The sequence below is a fragment of the Leopardus geoffroyi genome, chromosome B3 (genome assembly GCF_018350155.1).
Source record: "Leopardus geoffroyi isolate Oge1 chromosome B3, O.geoffroyi_Oge1_pat1.0, whole genome shotgun sequence".
In the NCBI taxonomy this organism is placed as follows: domain Eukaryota; kingdom Metazoa; phylum Chordata; class Mammalia; order Carnivora; family Felidae; genus Leopardus; species Leopardus geoffroyi.
Window position 1 is genome coordinate 54,288,935 of NC_059337.1, and position 23,787 is coordinate 54,312,721.

Genomic DNA, 23,787 nt, shown 5'->3' on the forward strand with positions numbered 1-23,787 from the left:
AAGGAAAGCTAATACATTACAAAAATTTATTATTTAAAAACAAAAGAAAACAAACTAACAAATTATCTTCTGTAGTATACCCTGGGGTCATTTGAGTTTCAGTACAATTGCTTCTTAAATATAATAGTTTCACCTGTAGGCAACAATGGCATTAAATAATGTTTAGCTATTGTTTCACATGGGTACTTCCTCCCCCAGTTAGGACAGAGAGTGGCGCAGCACTGGAGCAGCACATTGGATACCTCAGGGCTGCTTGGTTAGTTTCTTGATGTTTGGGAGGTTTGGGGAGACTCGGGGAAACAGCTGTTTGTCAACTCGTGTGGAAATATTTTGACATTTTAACAATCAACACAGGTGTACCAGTGCAAGCTGGCTAAATTCCAGGACTGCCCACGTAGTGGTACAATGAGAGCTGACCCACTTTCAGACATGACAAAACACCAAGTCAACAGAGAAAGAGTCATTATGTTCAGAGTACTCTGTTTCCTAAGAATGAAAAGGGATCAATACGTTTTAGATCTATTGCTAGCAGTAATGGTTAAAACAAAAGTCATTTTATGCTTGGTCATCTGTAAATCAGAAATATTTAGTTACTTGGCACACATATGTTTTCAAGATTTTCTCTACTTGTTACATATTTTTTTAGGACATTGGAGGATTTGTAGATAGGATAAATCAGTTCTCTATATGTTCATCCAAATCACTGATTATAAAAAACAAACATTAGAGAATTGAGCTCTGTGGTGTGTTAATAGAGACTTCTTAGAGTTTGGTGTTGATCAGTAGGTACATTCATAACTATTCACTTATGAATATCCACAGGTTTACTCTCATTGAGCTTTCATTTCTATGGCTTATACAAAGAATATGCTAAGATTTTATCAATTGCCTTGAGACTTAAGAAAAATGTAATTGTTCTACAGAATTAACTAGAGCTGGGGCGCCTGGGTGGCTCAGTCAGTTAAGCATCTGACTTTGGTTCAGGTCATGATCTCACTGCTTGTGAGTTCATGCCCTGCATTGGGCTCTGTGCTGACAGCTCAGAGCCTGGACCCTGCTTCTGGTTCTGTGTCTCCCTCTCTCTGCCCCTTCCCCACTTGTACTCTGTCTCTGTCTGTCTCAAAAATAAATAAACATAAAAAAAAAGAAAAGAACTAGAGCCTAATGACTCAATAGAATTAGAAACAAATGACCCTATCGAAGATGGAAGGGTTACCTAATTATCCTAGGGTCCAGTTCTGCGGAAGGAGAGGAAGGACTGCTCAACATTATGTAGTTCTCCAGTTACCTAGTAGCAGCATTCCTGGGTGGTCTTTGAGGTGATCTCACATTCCAAAGTTTTATTTACTTAATGGGGAAATGGCAATATTGCGTGTGGGAGAACTATAAAGCTATCATAAGAGCATTTTTGCTGTTCAAATGAACATTTTGTGAGTTTTTTTCAATGTGTCTACCCCATCAGATTGAATAATTGCTAAAGTAAGTATGTCAGCTCTTTCAGAGGCAGTATTTGGGACTTTAGGGAAAAAAAATATTTCGCTGTATCACAGGATCTTAGGGTATTTTCTTAAGTACTAATTTTGGGAATCAAGAAGTTTTTTCAAAAACTAGATGAGAAGGCTGAGAATTTATAGATGTTGCTACTTCTCCATGGATTTAGCAAGTGGTGAATTTGGTCATGGAACCTGGGTCTTTGAATTTAGCTCTGGGTTTCTTGTGTTTTATTACTCATTGTGGTGTCTCTGACATTAAGGGCAATGCCGCAAAACTGTTATGGAAAAGTACTTAGGTTATTAATTAATATTCTAACTGAACATTATTTTGTATTAGAAACTGCCATCAATATTGGTTATGCCTGCAACATGCTGACTGATGATATGAATGATGTGTTCATTATATCAGGGAACACGGCAGTGGAAGTCAGAGAAGAACTCAGGTAAGCGTTGAAGGAAGGAGGAAAGGAAGACAGGGAGTGAGGGAGGGAGAAAGGGAAGGTCAGATAGTTGAGAAAGTAGAAAGGTCTTTTATAGTTTCTGCGGCCTTAGTTCAGTATAGAGCTCTTTCTGCATGTTTCCTAAACTCCTATTCATTTTGATGACAAACTGAGATAAGTTTGACATCAGTAGTGAAATGTCATCTTAAGGCCTCCAACATTTTCCACATATTTTTAGAAAAGGATTTCAAATCATTTACTTTGGGTTGTCCTTTAGAAATAGCTCTTGTATGATGAGTGATCAGATTCAATGAGGGCATTTGTTAAAAATAGCAATTCACTAGCTTCTTCATTCTGGCTCCCAAATTAAGAACCTCCAGGGGATGGAGTATGGGGATTTGTATTTTCATAAGGACCTAGATGAAATTATGATTGGATAAATTTGGAAAACACCACTGTAGGAGATGGTATGTAAAGTTGGAATAGAGTCTTTCAGCATTAAAGAAAGTAGATATTTCGACATAGTTACTATTAAACCCAAATATATAATGCTTATGAGATATAGAATACTGTGAAATTTTTAGAAGAACATTTTAAGAAGAACATTTTAAAAGTGTGCATAATTATTTTCTAAGAACTTTAAAAAATGCTGTCCTATAACAATTTTTGCTTGTTAATGCTTGAAGTAGCATCTTTAAGCTCAGCGCATCCTGGGTCTGGCCAAGCAGACTATTGAATTAGAGACAAACTGCTTGTATCTTGCTGCATTCTAGAAGGGGATAACCTTCCCTCAACACAACAGTGGAGCACTATGGTTTCCTTAATGTGTCTCCATCGTTACACTTTTGTTCATGAACCTTGGGGAAAAAAAGGAAGTCTTTTTTTTTTTCTTTTTAATTCGAGTTAGTTAACATATAGTGTAGTATTGGTTTCCAGAGTAGAATTTAGTGATTTATCACTTACATATATAACACCCAATGTTCAGCACAAGTGTCCTACTTAAATCCCATCACCCATTTAGCCCATTCTCTGCACCCACCTCACCTTTAGCAACCCATGGTTTGTTCTCTATATTTAAGTCTCTTATGGTTTGCCTCCCTCTCTGTTTTTATCTGATTTTATTTTTCCTTCCCTTCCTCTATGTTCTTTTTTGTTTCCTAAATTCCATGAAATCATATGATACTGTCTTTCTCCAACTGACTTATTTTGCTTAGCATAATGCACTCTAGTTCCATCCACATTGTTGCAAATGGCAAGATTCCATTATTTTAATCACCAAGTAATACTCCAGTGCATGTGTGTGTGTGTGTGTGTGTGTGTGTATACCACATCTTCTTTACCCATTCATCAGTGAATGGACATTTTGGCTCATTCCATAGTTTGGCTATTGTTGATAATGCTGTCAACATTGGGGTGCATGTGCCCCTTCAAATCAACATTTTTGTATCCTTTGGATAAATACCTACTAGTGAAATTGCTGGGCTGTAGGGTAGTTCTATCTCTATCTTTTTGGGGAACCTTCACACTGTTTTCAGAGTGGCTGCACCAGTTTGCATTCCACAAACAGTGCAAGAGGTTTCCCCTTTCCCCACAACCTTGCCAACATCTGTTATTTCCTGAGTTGTTAATTTTAGCCATTCTGACAGGTATGAGGTGGTATCTCAATGTGGTTTTGATTTGTATTTCCCTGATGATGAGTGACTTTGAACATCTTTTCATGTGCCTGTTAGCCATCTGGATGTCTTCTTTGGAGAAGTGTCTGTTCATGTCTTCTGCCCATTTCTTCCCTGGATGATTTGTTTTTTGGGTGTTGAGTTTGATAAGTTCTTTATAGATTTTGGATACTAACCCTTTATCCAATATGTCATGTGCAAATATCTTCTCCCATTCTGTCAGTTGCCTTTTATTTATATTGATTCCTTTACTGTGCAGAAACTTTTTATCTTGATAAGATCCCAAAAGTTCATGTTTGTTTTTATTTCCCTTGCCTTTGCAGACATGTCAAGTAAGAAGTTGTTGTGGCTGAGGTCAAAGAGGTTGTTGCCTGTGTTCTCGTCTAGGATTTTGATGGTTTCCTGTTTCACATATAGGTGTTTCATCCATTTTGAATTAATTTTTGTGTATAGTGTAAGAAAGTGGTCCAGTTTCATTCTTCTGCATGTTGCTGTCCAGTTCTCCCAGCACCATTTGCTAAAGAGACTGTCTTTTTTCCACTGGATATTCTTTCCTACTTTGTTGAAGATTAGTTGGCCATATATTTGTGGGTTCATTTCTGGGTTCTCTGTTTTATTCCATGGGTCTATGTGTCTGTTTAGTACCAATACCATATTGTCTTGATGGTTACAGCTTTGTAATACAGGCTAAAGTTCGAGATTGTGATGCCTCCAGCTTTGGTTTCTTTTTTCAACATTACTTTGGCTATTTGGGGTCTTTTGTGGTTCATACAAATTTTAGAATTTTGTGAAGAATGCTGGTACCATTTTGGTTGGGATTGCATTGAATGTGTGGATTGCTTTGGGTATTATTGATATTTTAATAATATTTGTTCTTCCAATCCATGAGCATGGAATGTGTTTCCATTTCTTTGTGTCTTCAATTTCTTTCATAAGCTTTATATAGTTTTCAGTGAATGGATCTTTGACCTGTTTGATTAGGTTTATTCCTAGGTATTTATGGTTCTTGGTACAATTGTAAATGGTATCTATTCCTTGATATCTCTTTCTGTTGCTTCATTATTGGTGTGTAGAAATGCAGTTGATTTCTGTACATTGGTTTTATATCCTACAACTTTGCTGAATTCATGTATCAGCTGTAGTCATTTTTTTGGTGGAATCTCCCAGGTTTTCCATGTAGAGTATCATGTCAAATGCAAAGAATGAAAGTTTGACTTCTTCCTTGCCAATTTGGATGCCTTTTATTCTTTTTGTTGTCTGATTGCTGAGGCTAGGACTTTGAGTACTATGTTGAACAACAGTGGTGAGAATGGACATCCCTGTCATGTTCCTGAGCTCAGGGGGAAAGCTCTCAGTTTTTCCCCATTGAGGATGATATTAGCTCTGGGCCTTTCATATATGGCTTTTATGATGTTAAGGTATGTTCCTTCTATCCTCACTCTCTTGAGGGTTTAAAAGAAAGGATGCTGTATTTTTGTCAAATGCTTTTTCTGCATCTATTGACAGGATCATATGGTTCTTATCCTTTCTTCCATTAATGTATCATGTTTATTGATTTGCAAATATTGGACCAGCCCTACAGCCCACGAATGAATCCCACTTGATCCTGGTGAATAATTCTTTTAATATACTGTTGAATTTTATTTGCTAGCATCTTGCTGAGACTTTTTGCATCCATGTTCATCAGGGATATTGGCCTGTAGTTCTTCTTTTTAGTTGGGCCTTTGTCTGGTTTTGGAATCAAGGTAATGCTGGCTTCATAGAATGAGTCTGGAAGCTTTCCTTCCATTTCTATTTTTTGAACAGCTTGAGAAGAATAGGTATTAACTCTGCTTTAAATGTCTGGTAGAATTTCCCTGGGAAGCCATTTGGCCCAGGACTCTTATTTTTTGGGAGATTTTTGTTAAGTGATTCAATTTCTTCACTGCTTATGGGCCTGTTCAAACTTTCTGTTTCTTTCCATTTGAGTTTTGGTAGAGTGTGAGTGTCTAGGAATTTGTCCATTTCTTCCATGTTGTCCAGTTTGTTGGCATATAATTTTTCATAGTATCCTCTAATAATTGTTTGTATTTCTGTGGTATTGGTTGTGATCTTTCTTCTTTCATTCATTATTTCATCTATTTGGGTCCTCTCTCTTTTCTTTTTGAGAAGTCTTGCTAGAGGTTTGTCAATTTTGTTTATTCTTTCAAAAAACCAGCTCTTAGATTCATTGATCTGTTCTACTGTTTCTTTGGATTCTATATTGTTTATTTCTTCTCTGGTCTTTATTATTTCTCTTCTGCTACTGGCCTTGGGTTTTCTTTGCTGCTGCCTTTCTAGTTCCTTTAGGTGTGAGGTTAGTTTCTGTATTTGGGAAACTTTCTTGCTTCTTGAGATAGTCCTGAATTGCAATGTATTTTCCTCTTAGGTCTTCCTTCACTGCATCCCAAAGGGTTTGGACTTGTCATGGTTTCATTTTCATTTGCTTCCATATATTTTTCAATTTCTTTTTTAATTTCCTGGTTGAACCATTCTTTATTTAGTATGATGTTCTTTAACCTCCGTGTATTTGGGGGCTTTCCATTTTTTTTCTTGTGGTTAATTTCAAATTTCATAGCATTGAGATCTGAAAACATGCATGATATGATCTCAACCCTTTTATATTTGTTGAGAGATGTTTTGTGACCCAGTATGTGATCTATTTTGGAGAATGGTCCATGAGAAGAATGTGTGTTCTGCTGCTTTTGGATGAAAAGTTCTGAATGTATCTGATAAGTCCATCTGGTCCAATTTATCATTCAGAGTCATGGTTTCCTTATTAATTTTCTGCCTATATGATCTGTCCATTGTTGTAAGTGGAGTATTAAAGTACCCTACTATCATGATATTATTATCTATACATTTATTTATGTTTGTGATTGATTTGTATATTTGGGTTCTTTCACATTGGGGGCATAAACATTTGCAATTGTTAGATCTTCTTGATGGATAGACCCCTTAATTATGATATAATGGCCTTCTTCATCTCTTGTTACAGTTTGTAACTGCAAAGTCCAGTTTGTAAAATCCAGTTTGTCTAAGTATGACTACTCCGACTTTCTTTTGCTGTCTGGCAGCATGATAGATGGTTTTCCATTCCTTCACTTTCAAACTGCAGGTGATCTCAGGTCTAAAATGAGTTTCTTGTAGGCAGCATATAGATGGATCATGTTTTTTTGTCCATTCTGATACCCTGTGTCTTTTGATTGGGGCATTTAATCCATTTACATACAGAGTGACTATTGAAAGATATGGATTTGGGGCACCTGGGTGTCTCATTTGGTTAAGTGTCTGACTTCATTCAGCTCAGGTCATGATCTCATGGTTTGTGAGTTTGAGCCCCGCGTCGGGCTCTGTGCTGACAGCTCAGAGCCTGGAGCCTGCTTCAGATTCTGTGTCTCCCTCTTTCTCTCTCTGCCCCTGCTCATGCTCTATCTCTCTCTGTCTCAAAAATAAATAATAAAAACATTAAAAAAATTAAAAAAAAAAAGATATGGATTTAGGGTCATTGTGTTACTGTATGTGTTGTGCTTGTGGTGATGTCTCTGGTCTTTTGTAGTCTTTACTGCTTTCCACTCAGAGTCCCCCTTAGCATCTCCTACAGGGCTGGTTTAGTGGTCATGAACTCCTTTAGTTTTTGTTTGTCTGGTAAAGCCTTTATCTCTCCTTCTATTCTGAATGACAGCCTTGCTGGATAAAGGATTCTTGGTTGCATATTTTTCTTATTCAGTACATTGAATATTTCCTGCCACTCCCTTCTGGCCTGCCAACTCTCAGTGGACAGGTCTGCTACTACTTTTATGTGTCTCTTGTTGTAGGTTAAGGCCCATTTGTCCCTAGCTGCTTTGAGAAATATCTTTGTATTCTGCAAGTTTCACTGTGATATGTCATGGTATTGACTTGTTTTTGTTTTGAAGGGAGTTCTCTGTGCCTCTTGGACTTGGATGCCTATTTCCTTCCCCAGATTTGGAAAGTTCTCACCTGTAATTTGTTCAAATAAACCTTCTGCCCCTTTCTGTCTCTTCTTCTGGAGCTCCTATAATATTGATATTATTTTGTTTCATTGAATCACTTAGGTCTCTAATTCTCCCCTCATGGTCTAGTAATTTCTTTTCCCTCTTTTTTTCAGCGTCATCATTTCCCATAATTTTATCTTCTATTTCACCTATTCTCCCCTGTGTTTCTCCTGTCCTCACTGTCACTGCACCTAGTTTATTTTGCATGTCATTTACAACATTTCTTAATTCATCATGACTGTTTCTTAGGTCTTTGATCTCTGCAGCAATAGATTCTCTGCTGTCTTCTATGCTTGTTTCAGACCCAACTATTAGTCTTATGACTTATTTTAAATTCTTCTTCAGATATATTGTTGGTATCTATTTTGAACAATTCTCTGGCTGTCATTTCTTCCTGGAATTTCTTTTGGGGAGAATTCTTCTGTATCATCATTTTGACTAGGCTTCTGTCTTTAATATGTTTTAATGGCTTGTTATGTGTCCTACACCTGTATTAAAAAGTGGTCATATGCTGTCCATGGCCTGGCACTTCAGGGAGTGTTTTTGGAGAGTGTTGAACGCGCTTCATTGTTATGTGTTTGGCTGCTGTATCCCACTGGTCAGTCTTCTACAAAGCTCCTCCTAATTCATTGTTTAGCCCTTCCATCAGGTGTGCTTTGATTTGTTCATTGACATAACCCTGGAAAAAAAGAAAGGGCCGGGAATCTGATCCCATTCAAAGAGAAAAATGAAAGGGTGTGGGGGGGGGGGGAAGCAGAGAATCAAAGAAATTATAAGGCTTAATCCAAAGAGAGAGAAAGAAAAATAAAGGAGATCTAGAAAAGGTGTAAAAATAGTAGAGTAAAAATACCTGATTAAACCGACAAAACAGAGAAAGAAAGAAAAAAACGTATATATATAATAAGAAATGACTAAAAATCATATCAGAAAGGATGAGCCTGTTTCCAAAGGAAAAAGAAGATGGTAGAAAGAATAAGAAAAGAGAAGAAAAGAAATGAAAAGAGAGGGAAAAAAAAAAAAAAGAAACAGACTAACATTCAAAACAGCAGGACAGTTGTCTGTTGGTGCCTGGGACCGGTGGCTGTACTGGTCTGGAGGAGAGGCCTTCTGGTTGGCACAGTGTCAGTCTTCCTCTAGTAGATGAGCAATTTCCAGGCACAGAGGGTTGGGGTTTGGTGTGAACAGGTCCCGCCTCCATTGGGGGCCTGTTTTCCTATTCTCTGAAACCCCACTGTGTTGGTGATGGGGAGAAAAATTGGCGACATCCCAATCTCTCCTCCCCAGACAGGTGTCTGAAACCATGTTGTTCAGGTTGTCCTCCCAGAGCAGTGTGGGCGGCTGGCTTGTCCTGCTCTACAGTTTCCTGTGTCTCCTAGGCACTCAGCTGGGATTTAAAACCCGATATCTTAGGGGATCCTGAGCCATGCAGACCTGGTTCTGGGGTAGTGCCGCTCCGCCTTGCCGATATGGCTGGTGCCTGTACTGTCTTTTGTACTTTGGGGATCAATATACCCTCTTCCCACAGTACTTAAGGGAGGAGACGGTTCTCTCCCAGGGCACCCCTGAGATCACTACCACACCCTGGGGCTGGCTCCCCTCCCCTCAAGCTCACACACATAGTGGTGGCTTTGGTTGGGAAAAAGTCACACACTTTTGAAAACTGTGATCTTTAGCTTCTAAAGCTGTTTGCAAAGGAGAAACTGGCTCTGTCTGTATTCCTTCTTCCCCAGTCTGTGGTCTAGAGGGGTTTTTCTCTTGTCCTAACACAATATTGCATCCACAGCTTCTCTTTCTCTCCCTTTTGTCTCTCCATAGAAGGGGATCCCTCCCCTCTGTGCCCAGGCTTTTTATCTCCCTTAATTTGCAGACATGCACCTCTGTCCTGCCAAGCTGTTTCCCTCCACCTGTGGAGATTTTTCTGTCACTCCACAGATAGATTTCCTGGGTGTTCAAAGTATTCTAACCTCAACATCACTGTCTTTGAGGGATGAGGGAGATCCCGGTCCCCCTAATTCTCTGCTGCCTTAACTCCTCCCATGTTCTAGTTTTCAGTGTACAAATTTTTACCTCTTTGGTTAGGTTTATTGCTAGGTGCCTTACGGTTCTTGGTGCAATTGTGTAGATGGGATCAATTCCTTGATTTCTCTTTCTGATGCTTCATTATTGGTGTATAGAAATGCAACAGATTTGTGTACATTGATTTTATATCCTACAACTTTGCTGAATTCATGTATCAACTCTAGCCATTTTTTGGTGAAGTCTTTCAGGTTTTCCATGTAGACTATCATGTCATCTGTGAAGAGTGAAAGATTGACTTATTCCTTGCCAATTTGGATGCCTTTCATTTCTTTTTGTTGTCTGATTGCTGAGGCTAGGACTTCCAGTATTCTGTTAAACAACAGTGGTAAGAGTGGACATCCCTGTCATGTTCCTAACCTTAGCGGAAAAGCTCTCACTTTTTCCCTATTGAGGATGATACTAACTGTAGGTCTTTCGTATATGGCTGTTATGATGTTGAAATATATTCCTCCTCTCCCTACTTTGAAAAGAAAGGAAATCTTAACTGTTAGCACCACCAATTGCTACTTGTAGATTAAATTTTCTGACTTCTATACTGTTTTACCCATGGTAGGAAACTGCTGTACATGCTGGTAGAAGCTATGACTGAAGACTGCATGTCTTTGCCAAATAAATTGGTAAATCTAATTATTATGGACATAATGTTATTATTGGTATTTTTATATAACTTTAATGATAGATTCTATGGAGTTTTTTGGGGGAAATATTAATAATTTGTTTAATAATTAATAACTAAGTTTTTTATTTTAAGAAAATCTTTCTCTTTAAATGACCTTTTGTTTGGGGACTTTAACTTTTGCTGAAGGAAGATGTATATGAGCAGATCTAGATTCTGATGAGCCTAGTGCTAAATGCTTTAAGAAAGTGCCTGAGGCACTATTATAAGCTGGATACATGTATTACATTTCATTCCCAAAGCAACCCAGTGGTAGGAATTATAATTATCCTTACTTTACAGATCAGAAAGTTGAAGCATAGATAAGCTCAATACATGCCTGAAGTTTCACACGTGGCCAGTGGTTCAGCTGGTATTTGAATCTAGCGTGGTCCCAGATCCTGTGCACTGAATCACTTGCCATGTGTCTCCCTAAACTTTTACCTTGGATGTGTTCTTACTCCCTTTAAATGACTGATATAAAAAATGTAGCTGTTGAGGCATCTTACTGCTTCATTTAAGGTCATACACCAGTGTGAATAAATTCCAGAGAGTGACAGCAGGTGTAAGAGGAAGGATATGGGCTTTGTGTTAGAGGGACCCAAGTTTGAATCTCAGATTTGTACTCAACTGGCAGACTGATTGATTTTCAGGATGCTGTTCAACCTCTCTTTGATTGGTTTCCTCATTTGTAAATGGTAAAATATGCAAATATCTACTCTGTAGATTATTTTATTTGGGAGATTCAAAGAGATAAGAATGTAAAGATTTATGGCCATTCAGTGAAAATGCTTCTTGCCTTCCCCCCCCCCCCAAACTTGGTCCCTTCCCTTTTTTCTCTTTTCTTCAGCTGTTGTTCCACAACAGGGACTCCCTTTATTAACATTTCCCCAATAGACTCTGTGGAGTCTCTATTAAAATTATATAAAAAATACTATCAGTGTTTGTCCATGTTAAATAGAATAACACAAAACTTAAAAAAAAAAAAAGTGGTGAGTCTAGGTGCACTTGAGTGCCTCAGTTGGTTAAGCAACCAACCTCGGCTCAGGTCATGATCTCGTGGTTTGTGAGTTTGAGCCCCGCATCAGGCTCTCTGCTGTAAGCACAGAGCCTGCTTCAGATCCTCTGTCTCCCGCTCTCTCTGCCCCTCCCCAGATCTCTCTCTCTCTCTCTCTCCTAAAAATAACTAAACATTAAAAAAAAAAACTTACAGGTGGAGAGTCCATACATTCTTATCATAGAGCAATCTGTATTTTTTATTAACCTTCTTAATATATTGAAGACCACACATTGCTCCCTTACAACCTTTATGGATGTCCTTCTTTGATTGGTTACATTGGATAAAGATATTGTAGGTTGATAGAACAGCACACACAAAGGCATAGAAACATGAAAGAAATTATGTTCTATTCTAGAGAAAATATTCCAAGTTGTAGCTAGAGAGTATGATAGAACTTAGAGGTGGGGACCATTTTTTCAGAGACAGATTGATGATAGATTGACAAGTGAAAGTGGCTATCCTTTATCCTGAAGTTATTGGGTGAATGTGGGTGGCTTCTAAGCAGATGAGTGACAAGCCCAATTCTACGTTTTAGAAATAACATTCTAGTGACTGGATAGATGGAGTATGTTTGATGGGAAAATGAATGTTATGGGGAGATGCATCGGGAGGCTGTTGGAACACCCAAGTTTAGAGATGATGAGGGTTGAACTTAAGGCAGTGAGGCTGTTAACAGTAGATGAGGAGAGTGTGAAGTCAAACTGACAGCTCTTTTTGGAGGTAGAATGGTTAGGACTCAATTTCTAGCTTGTCTGACTTTCATAGCCCAGAATACACTCAACTGTGCAAGAACAGAAACTCTTTAAATTTTATAAAACTGAACTTGAACTCCTTTTCTGCCTGGTGACAGAATTAAACTAGGTACTTTTGGGTAAGGTGTAAGATGCACAGTTGCCTTACCTGTTACTGATCCTCAGCATCTACCCTACTGGCATCTAGCACTTCCCACTTCTGTGTCTGTCTGGTCTCCAGACTCTCTGGGTTGATGGCTGTCCCTCTTGGCTGACTTCCACATGCTTCTGGGGAAACAGGGCAAGTGTGGCTACTCTTCATCTCTGTATCCAAGAAGACTTGTGCTTTCACATGGCTACCTCTGTTCCTGAAATCCCTTTACTCTTGTATCTTCTTTGTTACCATACTTCAGCAGCAACTATTCCATACTCAGTTTCCCAAAAACTCATTAGAGGATTCCATTACCCACACACTCCTCCATCCACCAACAATCCAGGTTATGAGTTTTCTTTCTTTTAGTGACTCTCACCAGCATCTAAGCTCCTCTTCATAGTCTATTTCCTCTAGACTTGGATGGGCTTTCTACTCTATTGCTTATGGCAACATTTTATGCCCTGATTCCTTTAAGGATTAGTCTTAAGATACATGGAGAACTTTTTTTCTTCCCTCTCAAAACCCCATAGTGAAATTCAAGATCAATGCTGCTATCAGTTTCAAGAGTCTATTTTGGTACCTAAAAAGCAAGGTCATGACTCTTTTTTGTTCCCTCTGTATTTGACTGAGATCTCCTGAGGCAAGGTATGTTTCTGAGTAAATAGTATCATCTATGGTAGTGGTGGTGATTACAGAAGGGGTAGGGAACCAAAGTTAATATCTCAAGATTTTATCAAAGTACCTATGACTGACTAAGTAGATGGGATAACTGTCATTATATGGAAGGAATGTGCAGAAATATTAATTCTCATAAACTGTTGTTGGGAGTGTACGTTGGTAGAAACTTACCAGAGGGCAAACTCGCAACATATTTCAAAATTACATATATACACTTTTCATCCAATGATCACTACTTCTAGGAATTGTCCTTAAACAAGTGTAAAAATGTTTGAATATGTATATAAAGAAATATTGGTTGCTTTACCAATTATAATAGAAAATTAGAAAATGCTCAAGTACCCAGCCACAAGGGATTTTGTTAATTACTATGACATATTTAAGCAATGGAATACTATGCAGTTAACAAAAGTGATTATGTGTCTACTGACATTGAAAAATGTCCATAATAAACTTAAGTGAAAAATGAGATAACAAAGTATCATATATATGATTCCTTTTTTCCAAAGAATGTATTTGTATATATGTATGTGAGTTCAGTGAGAGTTGATGTAAAAACACCCCAAAAAGGTATGTCAAAAGAACAGGATCTAAATGATAGTAGCTATTAGAAGGAAATGAACTAAGTGATTATATTTAAACCTATTAAATGTGTTGAGATTATTTCATAAACATGGATATATAATTTTTATGCATATCATGCATGTAGCTTGTTTCAAATTTAGTGTTATGAAACTGTCTTAGACACTTTGGCTTCTGTGTTAATTTTGCCACCATAACTGTTTTACTATTAAAGGTATGCCCAGAAATCTACAATTAAATGCTGCTATGGCTCCTCAGAAGATTACTGCATTGATTATATTTTGCCAATACATAGATATGTCTTCTGGCCAAAGGAAGACAGACTAAGAATGTAATTTTGCTTGGGCTGACAGGCCAACTCACTCCATGTTTCATTTTTGTTGTATTGATCACGTCTTGTTGGAAAAATTCATGTCCTATAACTAATTAAACCATAACATGTCTCCACTGCTTCTGAAGAATACCCCAGTGATGTATCTAGGAACTGACATTTTTTCTTTAATCAGCAAAATATGCGTTACACGTTTTTGGGCACTACCTGGTAGAAAGTTATCTGTATGAGTGAGCAGAGTTCTCAAATGCAAATGGCTCCAGAACCAGACAGATAATATTAGTTGCGTGATCTGGGCTGTATATAAGACATTAGGGAGTGGTGGAGCCTTGGGTGAATGTGAAGTCAGGTTGTCCATAAACTCATACAGAATTTTAGAAACACTGTGCAAGCCAAACAAAATGCATTTTGTTCCTCATTTCAAACTTCTCGTCACCCAGGCAAAATATTTTAGTAGGTTAAGTTTCTATCATAAATTTTAGAGTACTAACAGATCTTGGTGATGTTCTAGTACACACTGGTGCAGTTGCCCCTGTTTTCGTAGCTGGTGACAACCAGTCTGATTGGCTGTCCCGTTCCCCTGATTGCTAATAAATATGGGTTTAGGGGTTGGGTGTCTTAGAGATCACATGGGTAGTAAGGGATGGAACTGGGGCTTGAAATCAAAATTTCATGTACTTCCTCCCTTTGTCTACTCTTGGCAGCGTGGTCCCATCTCTTAACTGCTCCTCTGGCACTGTTTTTGTCCCATCCTAGAGGAAGCCTGTGGCCTACTCTGTATGTAAATCAGCTTAGTGTGGGAGACTGAGAACTGAGAGCTAGGAATTTGAAGACTTAGGTTCTTGACTGGGTCTGTAACTGACTTGTCAAGTAGTTGGAGGTCAGATCACCCAACTGTGGGCACATGAGATGTCAGAGGGTGACCCTGGGCCTGAACCCAGCTCTCCAGGCTCCAAGATCAGTGCTCTTCTATCAAAGTCAGGGTTGTCTTCTTTTAAACATGGTGCCATGTTTCCTTAACAGGTCCAGGTAATGTTTGAAAACAGAGTGCCTTACAAGCACTAACAAATGATCCTTTTCCCTACCATCTCTTTTTATAGAGTGCAGAGTGCATGGAAGCCAACATGGGCCTAACTGTGCTCTGCTATGTTTACGGTGGCACAGGGCTGTGAATGCCACATTTGCCTCAGCTGTTAATGCGTGTCTTCATGCCAGGATTATAATAGACTGCCCTTCCTTACAAAGCTTGGGGAAAAACAGGCACTCTTTTGTTTTAGCATTTGTTATTTGTGCTCTGTGGTTAAACATTGTGTGTTATGCCCACAAAAACCTATAGTTCCTGTTCAAGGAAAGGAGTCATGAGTAGTTTTCCCCCTCCTCCTAATTTATTTATTTTATTTATTTTTTTTGAGAACCAGCTGGTATTTTAAGAGCTAGGTTCCGGGAAGAAAAAGAAATGATAGCTATAGAGCATGGGCAAAAGTCTGAAAATGCGTGAGCCCAGTCTGGTGAGGAGGGTTGTTGGCCCATGTGGAGGGAACACAGTGGGAATTTAAACTGAACTGAAAAAACTGTCCCTTTTCTGCCTGGAGATGTTAAGACAGTTTAGGGGGGGAAAAATCCTAAGTAAATAGAATTTCAGCCAATACTTTCATGAACTTCACCCTTCTTTGGAATGTTTTTATTCTCCGGGGGGGAAACAGAGATTGAGTCATTTATACAGCGAGTGAGAACTTTACTAAAAAGGAAACCTCAGGAGATGTTTGCCCTTTGGTGCTTTCTTAAGACCCAATTTATGAGCTCTGCAACATTGTCAGAAAAATGCTCGCTTCTGAGCTTGTTTTTCTAGCTTTCCTTCATTATATGGGACAGTAAATTTTCATGACTGTTTAGGAGGATTCCCTGACATGGTCATCTGATGTAAAGTCTGATTTTCCCACTTAACAACATTGTTTTTTCATGTCTGTTCTCCACCCCACCCCCTCACCTTAACTCTCTAAATTTCACACTTAGCACTATTACTTTATAAATATTTTTCTTTGATTCTACAGACTGATTGCTAAATGCATGATATCATTCTTAGAGCCAGAGACATGTAATCTCTGGGTTCCTTGGGTTCCTAAATGCAGGCTGTGATTTTGGTGTTGGACAGCAGAAGGAGATGTTGAGCCAGAAGATAAGGGTGTTTTTGTATGTGTTGTGTTGTGTGTGTGTTTTTTTTTTTTTTAACTTCGCATATAAACAATTAGTGTTGAATTTTCAAATAATTAGAAAGCTAAGGGCTAAAACAGTTGTTTTTGTGCAGTCAACATTGCCTTCTTTTTACAACATAAAGATATTTTAATAAATGTTTTCTACCTACGATGAGCCTTTGGGGAACCATTTCATTGTGCTGTAAGCCAAAACATCCATTTTTTTTGCCTCTCCCCATTTTCTCCAGGGGCCTCATTTTGTATATACAAGTGGTGGCCCAGTGTATTCATAGCTGGCTTTGGCACTCATCTTGAGGGAGCATCTGCCACATGGCTCTCTGGTTATGGCTGAAAGTTCTGGAGTCATGTCAGCTTGCCCTATGTTACTTCAAAACCTGTCATCCAAATATCCTTGGAGAGGAAATTTCCCTTCCATTAAAGGCATTCCCTTCCCTGTCCATTTTGAAGAGAAGAGTAAAATGCATCTTCTAAGTATGTTAAGTGACCATACAATCTTTTTCTTAAATAGCAGAGATGGATGAGTGTGAGCAGGATTAATCTACTGCTAATTAGATCTAGGGCACTGGGGTGAGTTTCCATTTAGAACAACCCTCTATCCTTGCTGTCTATATTTTCTTTCTCAGAGATTTATTCTATTGTTTGAATCAATGAATCAATTCATTGAAACAATCAATTCATTGTTGAATCAATGAATCAATTTTCACTTAAAACAGTCCATTATATTCTAATAACATTTAGTTTTATTGTCACATTTTTTTTAAAAATGTGCTTCTTGAAAGACTTGTTTTAAGCCAGATTATATGACAATTTTCTGCAAATTAATGAATTTATTTTATATATTAATGCCCTAGAATTGCTATAAGATCTCTGCAGGAGATCTTTAGTCTTTCCCTTTATATTATTTAACAATATTTCATGCCAGACCAGTGGTTTTTAAGTCTTTGAAGCACAGACAACCTTATATACCAAATGTATCCAGATTATCTAGTTGAAGCACAGCTCAAGATGGTAATTTAGATTTTAGGTAATTTTAAATGTTCAAAATGATTCTGTTTTCATTGTGTTTACACTCCTACTTCCTGGAATTTGCAAATTTGCGATGGCCTTCCAATCACAAAGAACTATCCAACTTGCTTCCTGTAATGGAATCTTATGCCATAGTCTATCTAACTGGTGATGAGCTGAATTTACCTGCAGGCCAGTCTCTTGTCAGAGTAATAGGTATGCTCCGTATACTTGTTATGATTTGTTTCCCCCTTCTCCTTCAAGAAAAGCAAAGGAAAATTTGTTTGAACAAAACAGAAGTTTTTCCAACGGCCATGTAGTTTTTGAAAAACAGCAGCTGGAGTTGGACTCAGTTGTAGAAGAAACCATAACAGGAGATTATGCCTTAATCATCAATGGCCACAGTTTGGTGAGTTTGCTTAAGGCTCTTGTTCTTTCTTTTCCTTTATTCCAATAATTGTCTCTTTTGTGCTGTCGTAATGAGATCTCCTTTTGTGTTTTCCAAACAAATGACACTACTAGAAACGAGGGTATACACGATGATTTCCTGTTTGCAAGGGGAAAGGAAGTTTCTGATACATATTTCATACATTATTGCTTGAACCACCACAGTGAAAGGGAGGTTCCAAAGAAATACTGTATTCACAGAATATCCATCTTATGTGAGTGACTGTAAACCATTAGCAGTATTGTTTAAGTGCTTTTCTATGGAGAGTGTCACAGCTCACTGTTATTTAATTAAAATAACGCAACTGTTGGATGTATTGCAATTACTGTTTTGCTGATGTTTGTGATTTGGCAGAGCACAACCTGATCTTCATATAATTACCACACCAAATTACTGCCATTAAGATACCTCTGGTGGTTTTTCTAAATAGCAGTATTTTACAGCAATGCCAAACAATTTGCTTTGATTAGGAAATCTGGTTCTTGTCGTAATAGAATAAACTTGCATTGTGCTTTTAATGTAGTTCAGGTTCCAAATCTTGAACAAATATCAAAACACTCCTCTGAGTTTCTAATTTAGAAGACAAAAGCTCTGATTGCACTCCAGTGAAATTATCATTTATATGCCCAAAGAGCTAATCTCACATCTTTCCCCAGCTTTGATGATCATTTTTCACTTTTGGAGTTTGGAAAATAAATGTATCTTCTTGTAGACAGTTTCTTAGAGGACAAAAGAAGTTGGATATGGCTATATTTTATTTTCCCCCTTGTGATCAGCTGTCTGTTAGCTTTTAGTGCTTAGAGCATTATCCAGCTGGATTCCAGACGTAATGATGTGTTGCCTTCTACACCATGGAAAGTTACAGAGCTCAGCTGCAGGCCAAGCTCAGTTGAAAGTTTGTCCAGATGACACGAACTTCTCCCTTGCACAAATGAGCAGCAACTGAAAATTATAAGCCTGTCAACTGGGGCTTGGAGCTGGTGGCCTCCAGGCTGAACTTCCCAAGGACTACACTATGGAAAGGTCCCTAATGAGTGGTGCTTTGACTTTCCCTCAGGCTCAAAGAAGCCAGTGTGTGGTGGGTTAGACTACCCAGGTGATAAAATATACTGTTCTTCCTTTGTCTCTAAATCTGTTGAAAGGAAGAGCTAAGATAGATGCTCTTCAAGAACCGTTTCAGCTTCAAAGCTTGAAGCTTATGAAACCATGAAATGTCATTTTTCATTTAAGGAGAATTGACCACATTTCTGCTGGTATGGTCAGAAGCTTTTTTCTTTTTCTTTTTTTTTTTTTTTTTTTTTTTTTTTTTTAAGTAAATCATGATTCTAGTTTGCTTAAATCTTGATGCTTTGTGGAATGTAATTGGGTTCTTCCTTCTCAGAGTCTGACTCTAGGTTTTCACTTGTTGATAGTAAAGAAGAAAAAGAAAGAGAAAAGGAGACCATTCTGGGCAAGAAAACCAGTTACATGCTTTCTCTTTCAGAAAAAGAAAGCTAACTCACAGATTCCCTTAGGAGTCATAGGCCTTGACGTAAGAATTTTCTACATCAGAGTCATGTTTTATATTTATTCACCCATCCTTTCATTGATATCATGAACATTTATTAAGCATGCTCAAGTCAAGATGCTAGAGCTTGAGGATAAGGATGTGAATAGAACTCGGTTCTTGTTTTAGGGATTGCCATCTAGCAGGAGAGCTAATCTCAAGTGGTATGACAAATACTATATAGAGAAATGAACACAAAGCTGTGAGAGCATAGAGACAGACACATTTAGTTCCTTGTGTGAAAGTCAGGGAAGACTTCCTGGAGGAAGTGATGCTTTCAGGCACAGGAGCAACAAGTACAAAGGCACAGAGGCAAGAAAGACGCTGTCATGTTACGGAAACAAGCACTTTGGCATGATGGGAGTACAGAGTAAACTTAAAGATGGTGGTAGAAGCCAGAACTCAAAAGAAACATAGAGGCCAGATTGTGACAGGCTGTGAATATCTTGCTAGAGATTCATTCAGAGATACTGATGACTCAAAGTTGAGGTGGATTCCTGTTTCCTCTCAATGTGTTTACTAAATAACGTACAATGAGATGTTTTCTAGAAAACAAATCACACAGTTAACTGCAAAGGATTATGCTCTCCTTTCCAGTCATTTCTTGGCATACATAAAGGCTGTGGTTATTTGGAGAAGAGCAAGGCTGGAGTTGGTTGGGAACCCTGCCTGAGACACAGGTTGCATGCCACCCTTTTGCACAGGCTTCTCTTGGTTTCAATCACTTTGTTTTTCAAGGACTAATCTCCAGGTCATCTGCTTTTCATTTGCCCAACCATTAATAACCACAACAACAAACACTAAATATACAAAACAACAATGCAAAGGAAACAAAACTTCCATCACTTAGAACAAAGAAGTCATCATCGTTATGTAGTTCTTTCTAAACCTGGTGAGATGGTGGGTAGGCTCAGTCTTTTGCTTTTCTCTCTTTTAGTGGATTCTGGAGATTTTCTGGCATTTGATTATATCTCACCAATGTAGCGTGATAATGTGTTAAGGAGGACACACCAGGGCATTGTGTCTTTTTTTTTTTTTCATTATAAAATTCCTTGGCACTTAGTAGGAGTTTTGTATTCATCTTTAGTTAGTTGTTCATGTGATTCTGGGTCAACAATGACTTGTTGAAACTTAGTTAAACTGTTTAGAAAATATATCAGTTGAGAAACAAGACATCTCTCATTAATTATTTCTTGTTCTAATCTGGATTTTTTTTTTTTAATAACATAGGCCCATGCCCTAGAAAGTGGTATCAAGGGTGATCTCCTAGAACTTGCCTGCATGTGTAAGACTGTGGTTTGCTGCCGAGTCACCCCACTCCAGAAAGCCCAAGTAGTAGAGCTGGTGAAGAAGTACAGAAATGCTGTCACTTTGGCCATAGGTGATGGAGCCAATGATGTCAGCATGATCAAAAGTAAGGGTATTATTCAGTATGGTCTGCTGTATAGTGGGAGTCCTTGGGTTCAGCATTTGGCAAGATTTTATGGAGGTTGCACTGTAATTTAATTTTCCCACTAGTTCTAAAATGAATACTTTATGGATCCAATGCATTCAGCATTACTAGCATTCATTAAAAACAACAACAACAACTTTGTCTTTAATTAAAAGAAAAAGGCTAAAACAGGATATTAATCACCTTATATTGTGTGTTTTTACACTAGAAAAGGATATTGATTTAGGCTAGAAAAGGATATTGATCACCTTATATTGTATAATAACTAGCTATGGTGTAAGGAATGAACACTGGATCCACAGTCCCAACACTTGGGTTTAATCCCAGTTTAGCCACTTACAAACTGTAAAACTTCATGCAAATGACTGAACTTTTTGTGCCACTTTCCTCTTTTGCAACATTAAGATAAATACCTAACTAATGAGTGTTTCATGAGATAATATAGGTGAAAAAAATATAAGTGCTATATCTGTAAGATTTTTGTAGGTAAATAATGACATAAAAGAGATTGTATCTTTGTTCAGGGAATGAAAATGTTCCTCTTTTCCTTTGTAGGTGCTCACATTGGTGTTGGCATCAGCGGTCAGGAAGGAATGCAGGCAGTCTTAGCCAGTGACTATTCATTCGCACAATTTAGATACCTCCAAAGGCTTCTCCTTGTTCATGGAAGGTGGTCCTATTTCCGAATGTGCAAATTCTTATGCTATTTTTTCTATAAGAATTTTGCATTCACACTTGTGCATTTCTGGTTTGGTTTCTTCTGCGGCTTCTCAGCCCAGGTTGGTAAAAAAAAAAAAAAAAAAAAAGCACTTTTCTTTCTTTTATTAGATCCCTCTGAATTGCAAATGACTGTTCTTCATGGCTCTTTATTGATAGAGAGCATTTTTGTATATGTCTAATACAAATCACAATATGACACATAGGTAATATAGTTGACTTGAGGTTTAAACACAAAACAATATACATTTATCTGGAATTTTATTTATTTGTTATATATATGTATATGTAACCAATGAGTACTCCTTCTTGAGCATTTTAATTTTTATTGAAATATTTTGGTATGATCGCTGATAAACTTGATGTGGAGCTTTAATTCAGAACAGAAGACTAAGAAACACTAACAAGAAATGTTGATGTATCTCTTTTGGGAAGATGGTCACTCACCCAACACATTGACTGTATGTGGGCTGAGAGCAAATAAGTTTTATATTAGGGAGAAATAATTGATACCTTGACATCAAGGCTGTTTGACAGCACTTCATCAGATAAAAATTGATAAAATAGATACTGTTTGTAACAAAGAAGAAAAATTAGCAATTGATAAATTAGGAATTAGGATTCTATTTTTCTATCTGTTCATATCCATTTTATATTTTTATTATTTTTTAATGGTTATTTATGTATTTTGAGAGAGACAAAGAGAGAACACAAGCAAGGGAGGGGCCAAGATAAGGAGAGAGAATCCTAAGCAGGGTTTGGGTTGCCCATGCAGAGACCGATGCAGGGCTCCATCTTACGAACCATGTGATCATGACCCGAGCCAAAATCAAGAGTTGGGTGCTTAACCGACTGAGGCACCCTTGTGCCTCTACTCATATCCATTTTAAAAGATAGTTATTTAGGGGTGCCAAACAGGTGCCTATATAAATAGTGGTTTCATACATTTTTCCCTTTATCTGTGAGGTTGAGATTTCTTAAAATGAGGCACACCTATACCCATTCCTAATGTTCTCTTTTAAGGATAATATACCCAGAACTAAAAGCAGACTATGTTAATATTTTTGTTGATATTTTTTGTAATCTCCAGACATTGAAGTAAAGCAAAATCTTGATTTTAGTTTTTCAAAAATTTAGTGCTCAGTTTTCTTAGCCTTAGTTCAGAGAAGGCTGGAGAGGGACTTACTTGCTCATAATCTCACCTTGTCCAACAAAAACAAATGTGAGAATGTGGCCTGTGCCTTCCTAGGCTGGGGACTTCTCCTCCACATAAAAATGAAGCAAGACTATTTGCTAAGCCGTGCTTCCAAGAGATCCAGCTTTCATAGTGCAAAGGTTTGGGGGCTTTTGAAAAATCACTGAACTATGGAGGGACGCCTGTACTCTCATTTAGGCCTCTTAGGATACAGAAGAGTGGTCAGTGATTTGTGTTTATAGACACATGGAGCTTGGATAGCAAGTTTACTTGCCAGAGTTTTCTTTGTTAAACTGTGAAGTTGGAAACTAATGTTCAGTGACTTTTAACCTCTACATTTAGGTGATTTTCTGCTCTGCTTTCAAGATCTGATAAAACTTGTCAGAGTCAGACGTTAAGCAACTAGATTTTCAATCCTGTCACCAGTATTTACCTTTTGAAAGAGAACAGCAAGAGAGAACAATGATTGTTCTAAAAACCTGAGTATCTGATGATTAAAGCCAGTTGTAAGACACCCCGCTGGTCTATGATTAGGTTTCTTAAATGTTTGGTTCAACTTAGCATATTTCTTGTCTGTCTTCCTTCCTTCCCTCCTTCCTTCCCTTCCTTCCCTCCCTCCCCTTCTTTCCCTCCCTCCCTTCCTCCTTTCCTTTCCTTTCCTTTCCTTTCCTTTCCTTTCCTTTCTTTCTTTTTTCTTTTTCTTTCTTTCTTTCTTTCTTTCTTTCTTTCTTTCTTTCTTTCTTTCTTTCTTTCTTTCTTTCTTTCCTTCCTTCCTTCCTTCCTTCCTTCCTTCCTTCCTTCCTTCCTTCCACCAAAATCTCTAGTTAATTGCACAATCTTTACTTGACCATGGTCAGTTCTGACTGACCCTCTGTGTGCTTTCCTGTGCTGGTTAGTTGGGCTGGACCAGGAGCTATCAAACTTGAACATGCATGGGAATCACTTGAAGGGCTTTTAAAGCACAGCTCCTTGGGCCCCACCCAAGTTTCTGATTCAGTAGGTCTGAGGTAAAGCCCAAGAATTTGCATTTCTGACAGTTTCACTGGGAGATGCTGATGTTGCAGGTGGGGGACCATATTTTGAGAACCACAAGACTGGCCAATATAGAAGAAAGTCCAAAGGTATGTTTCCTTGAACTCAGAGCCCGGAATGAACTCCAGTCTGCTGAATTTTTGTTTAGTCTATGTTAGACTCCATTCACCTTTCCTGAGGAGGAGGGGCCAGTTTAGCAAACAACTTATCACCAAAATAGAATTTTTCCAGAGGGCTTATAATCTCTTTACCCATCCTACAAAAGCCT

The 23,787-nt window shown here is 38.0% G+C and overlaps 1 protein-coding gene across 7 annotated transcripts in view; it reads left to right on the plus strand.

The window, feature by feature from the left end:
• Positions 1-23,787, plus strand: part of ATP8B4 (ATPase phospholipid transporting 8B4 (putative)) — a 264,094-nt gene that overhangs the window by 203,141 nt on the left and 37,166 nt on the right. For 6 of the 7 annotated variants that reach the window (XM_045449777.1, XM_045449779.1, XM_045449780.1 and 3 more), the window contains exons 20-23: positions 1,831-1,936; positions 17,393-17,537; positions 20,353-20,536; positions 21,131-21,354. In XM_045449777.1, the coding sequence (XP_045305733.1) occupies positions 1,831-1,936; positions 17,393-17,537; positions 20,353-20,536; positions 21,131-21,354 (659 nt within the window). The remainder of the gene's footprint in view (positions 1-1,830; positions 1,937-17,392; positions 17,538-20,352; positions 20,537-21,130; positions 21,355-23,787) is intronic. The other variant, XM_045449778.1, reaches the window with a different exon arrangement.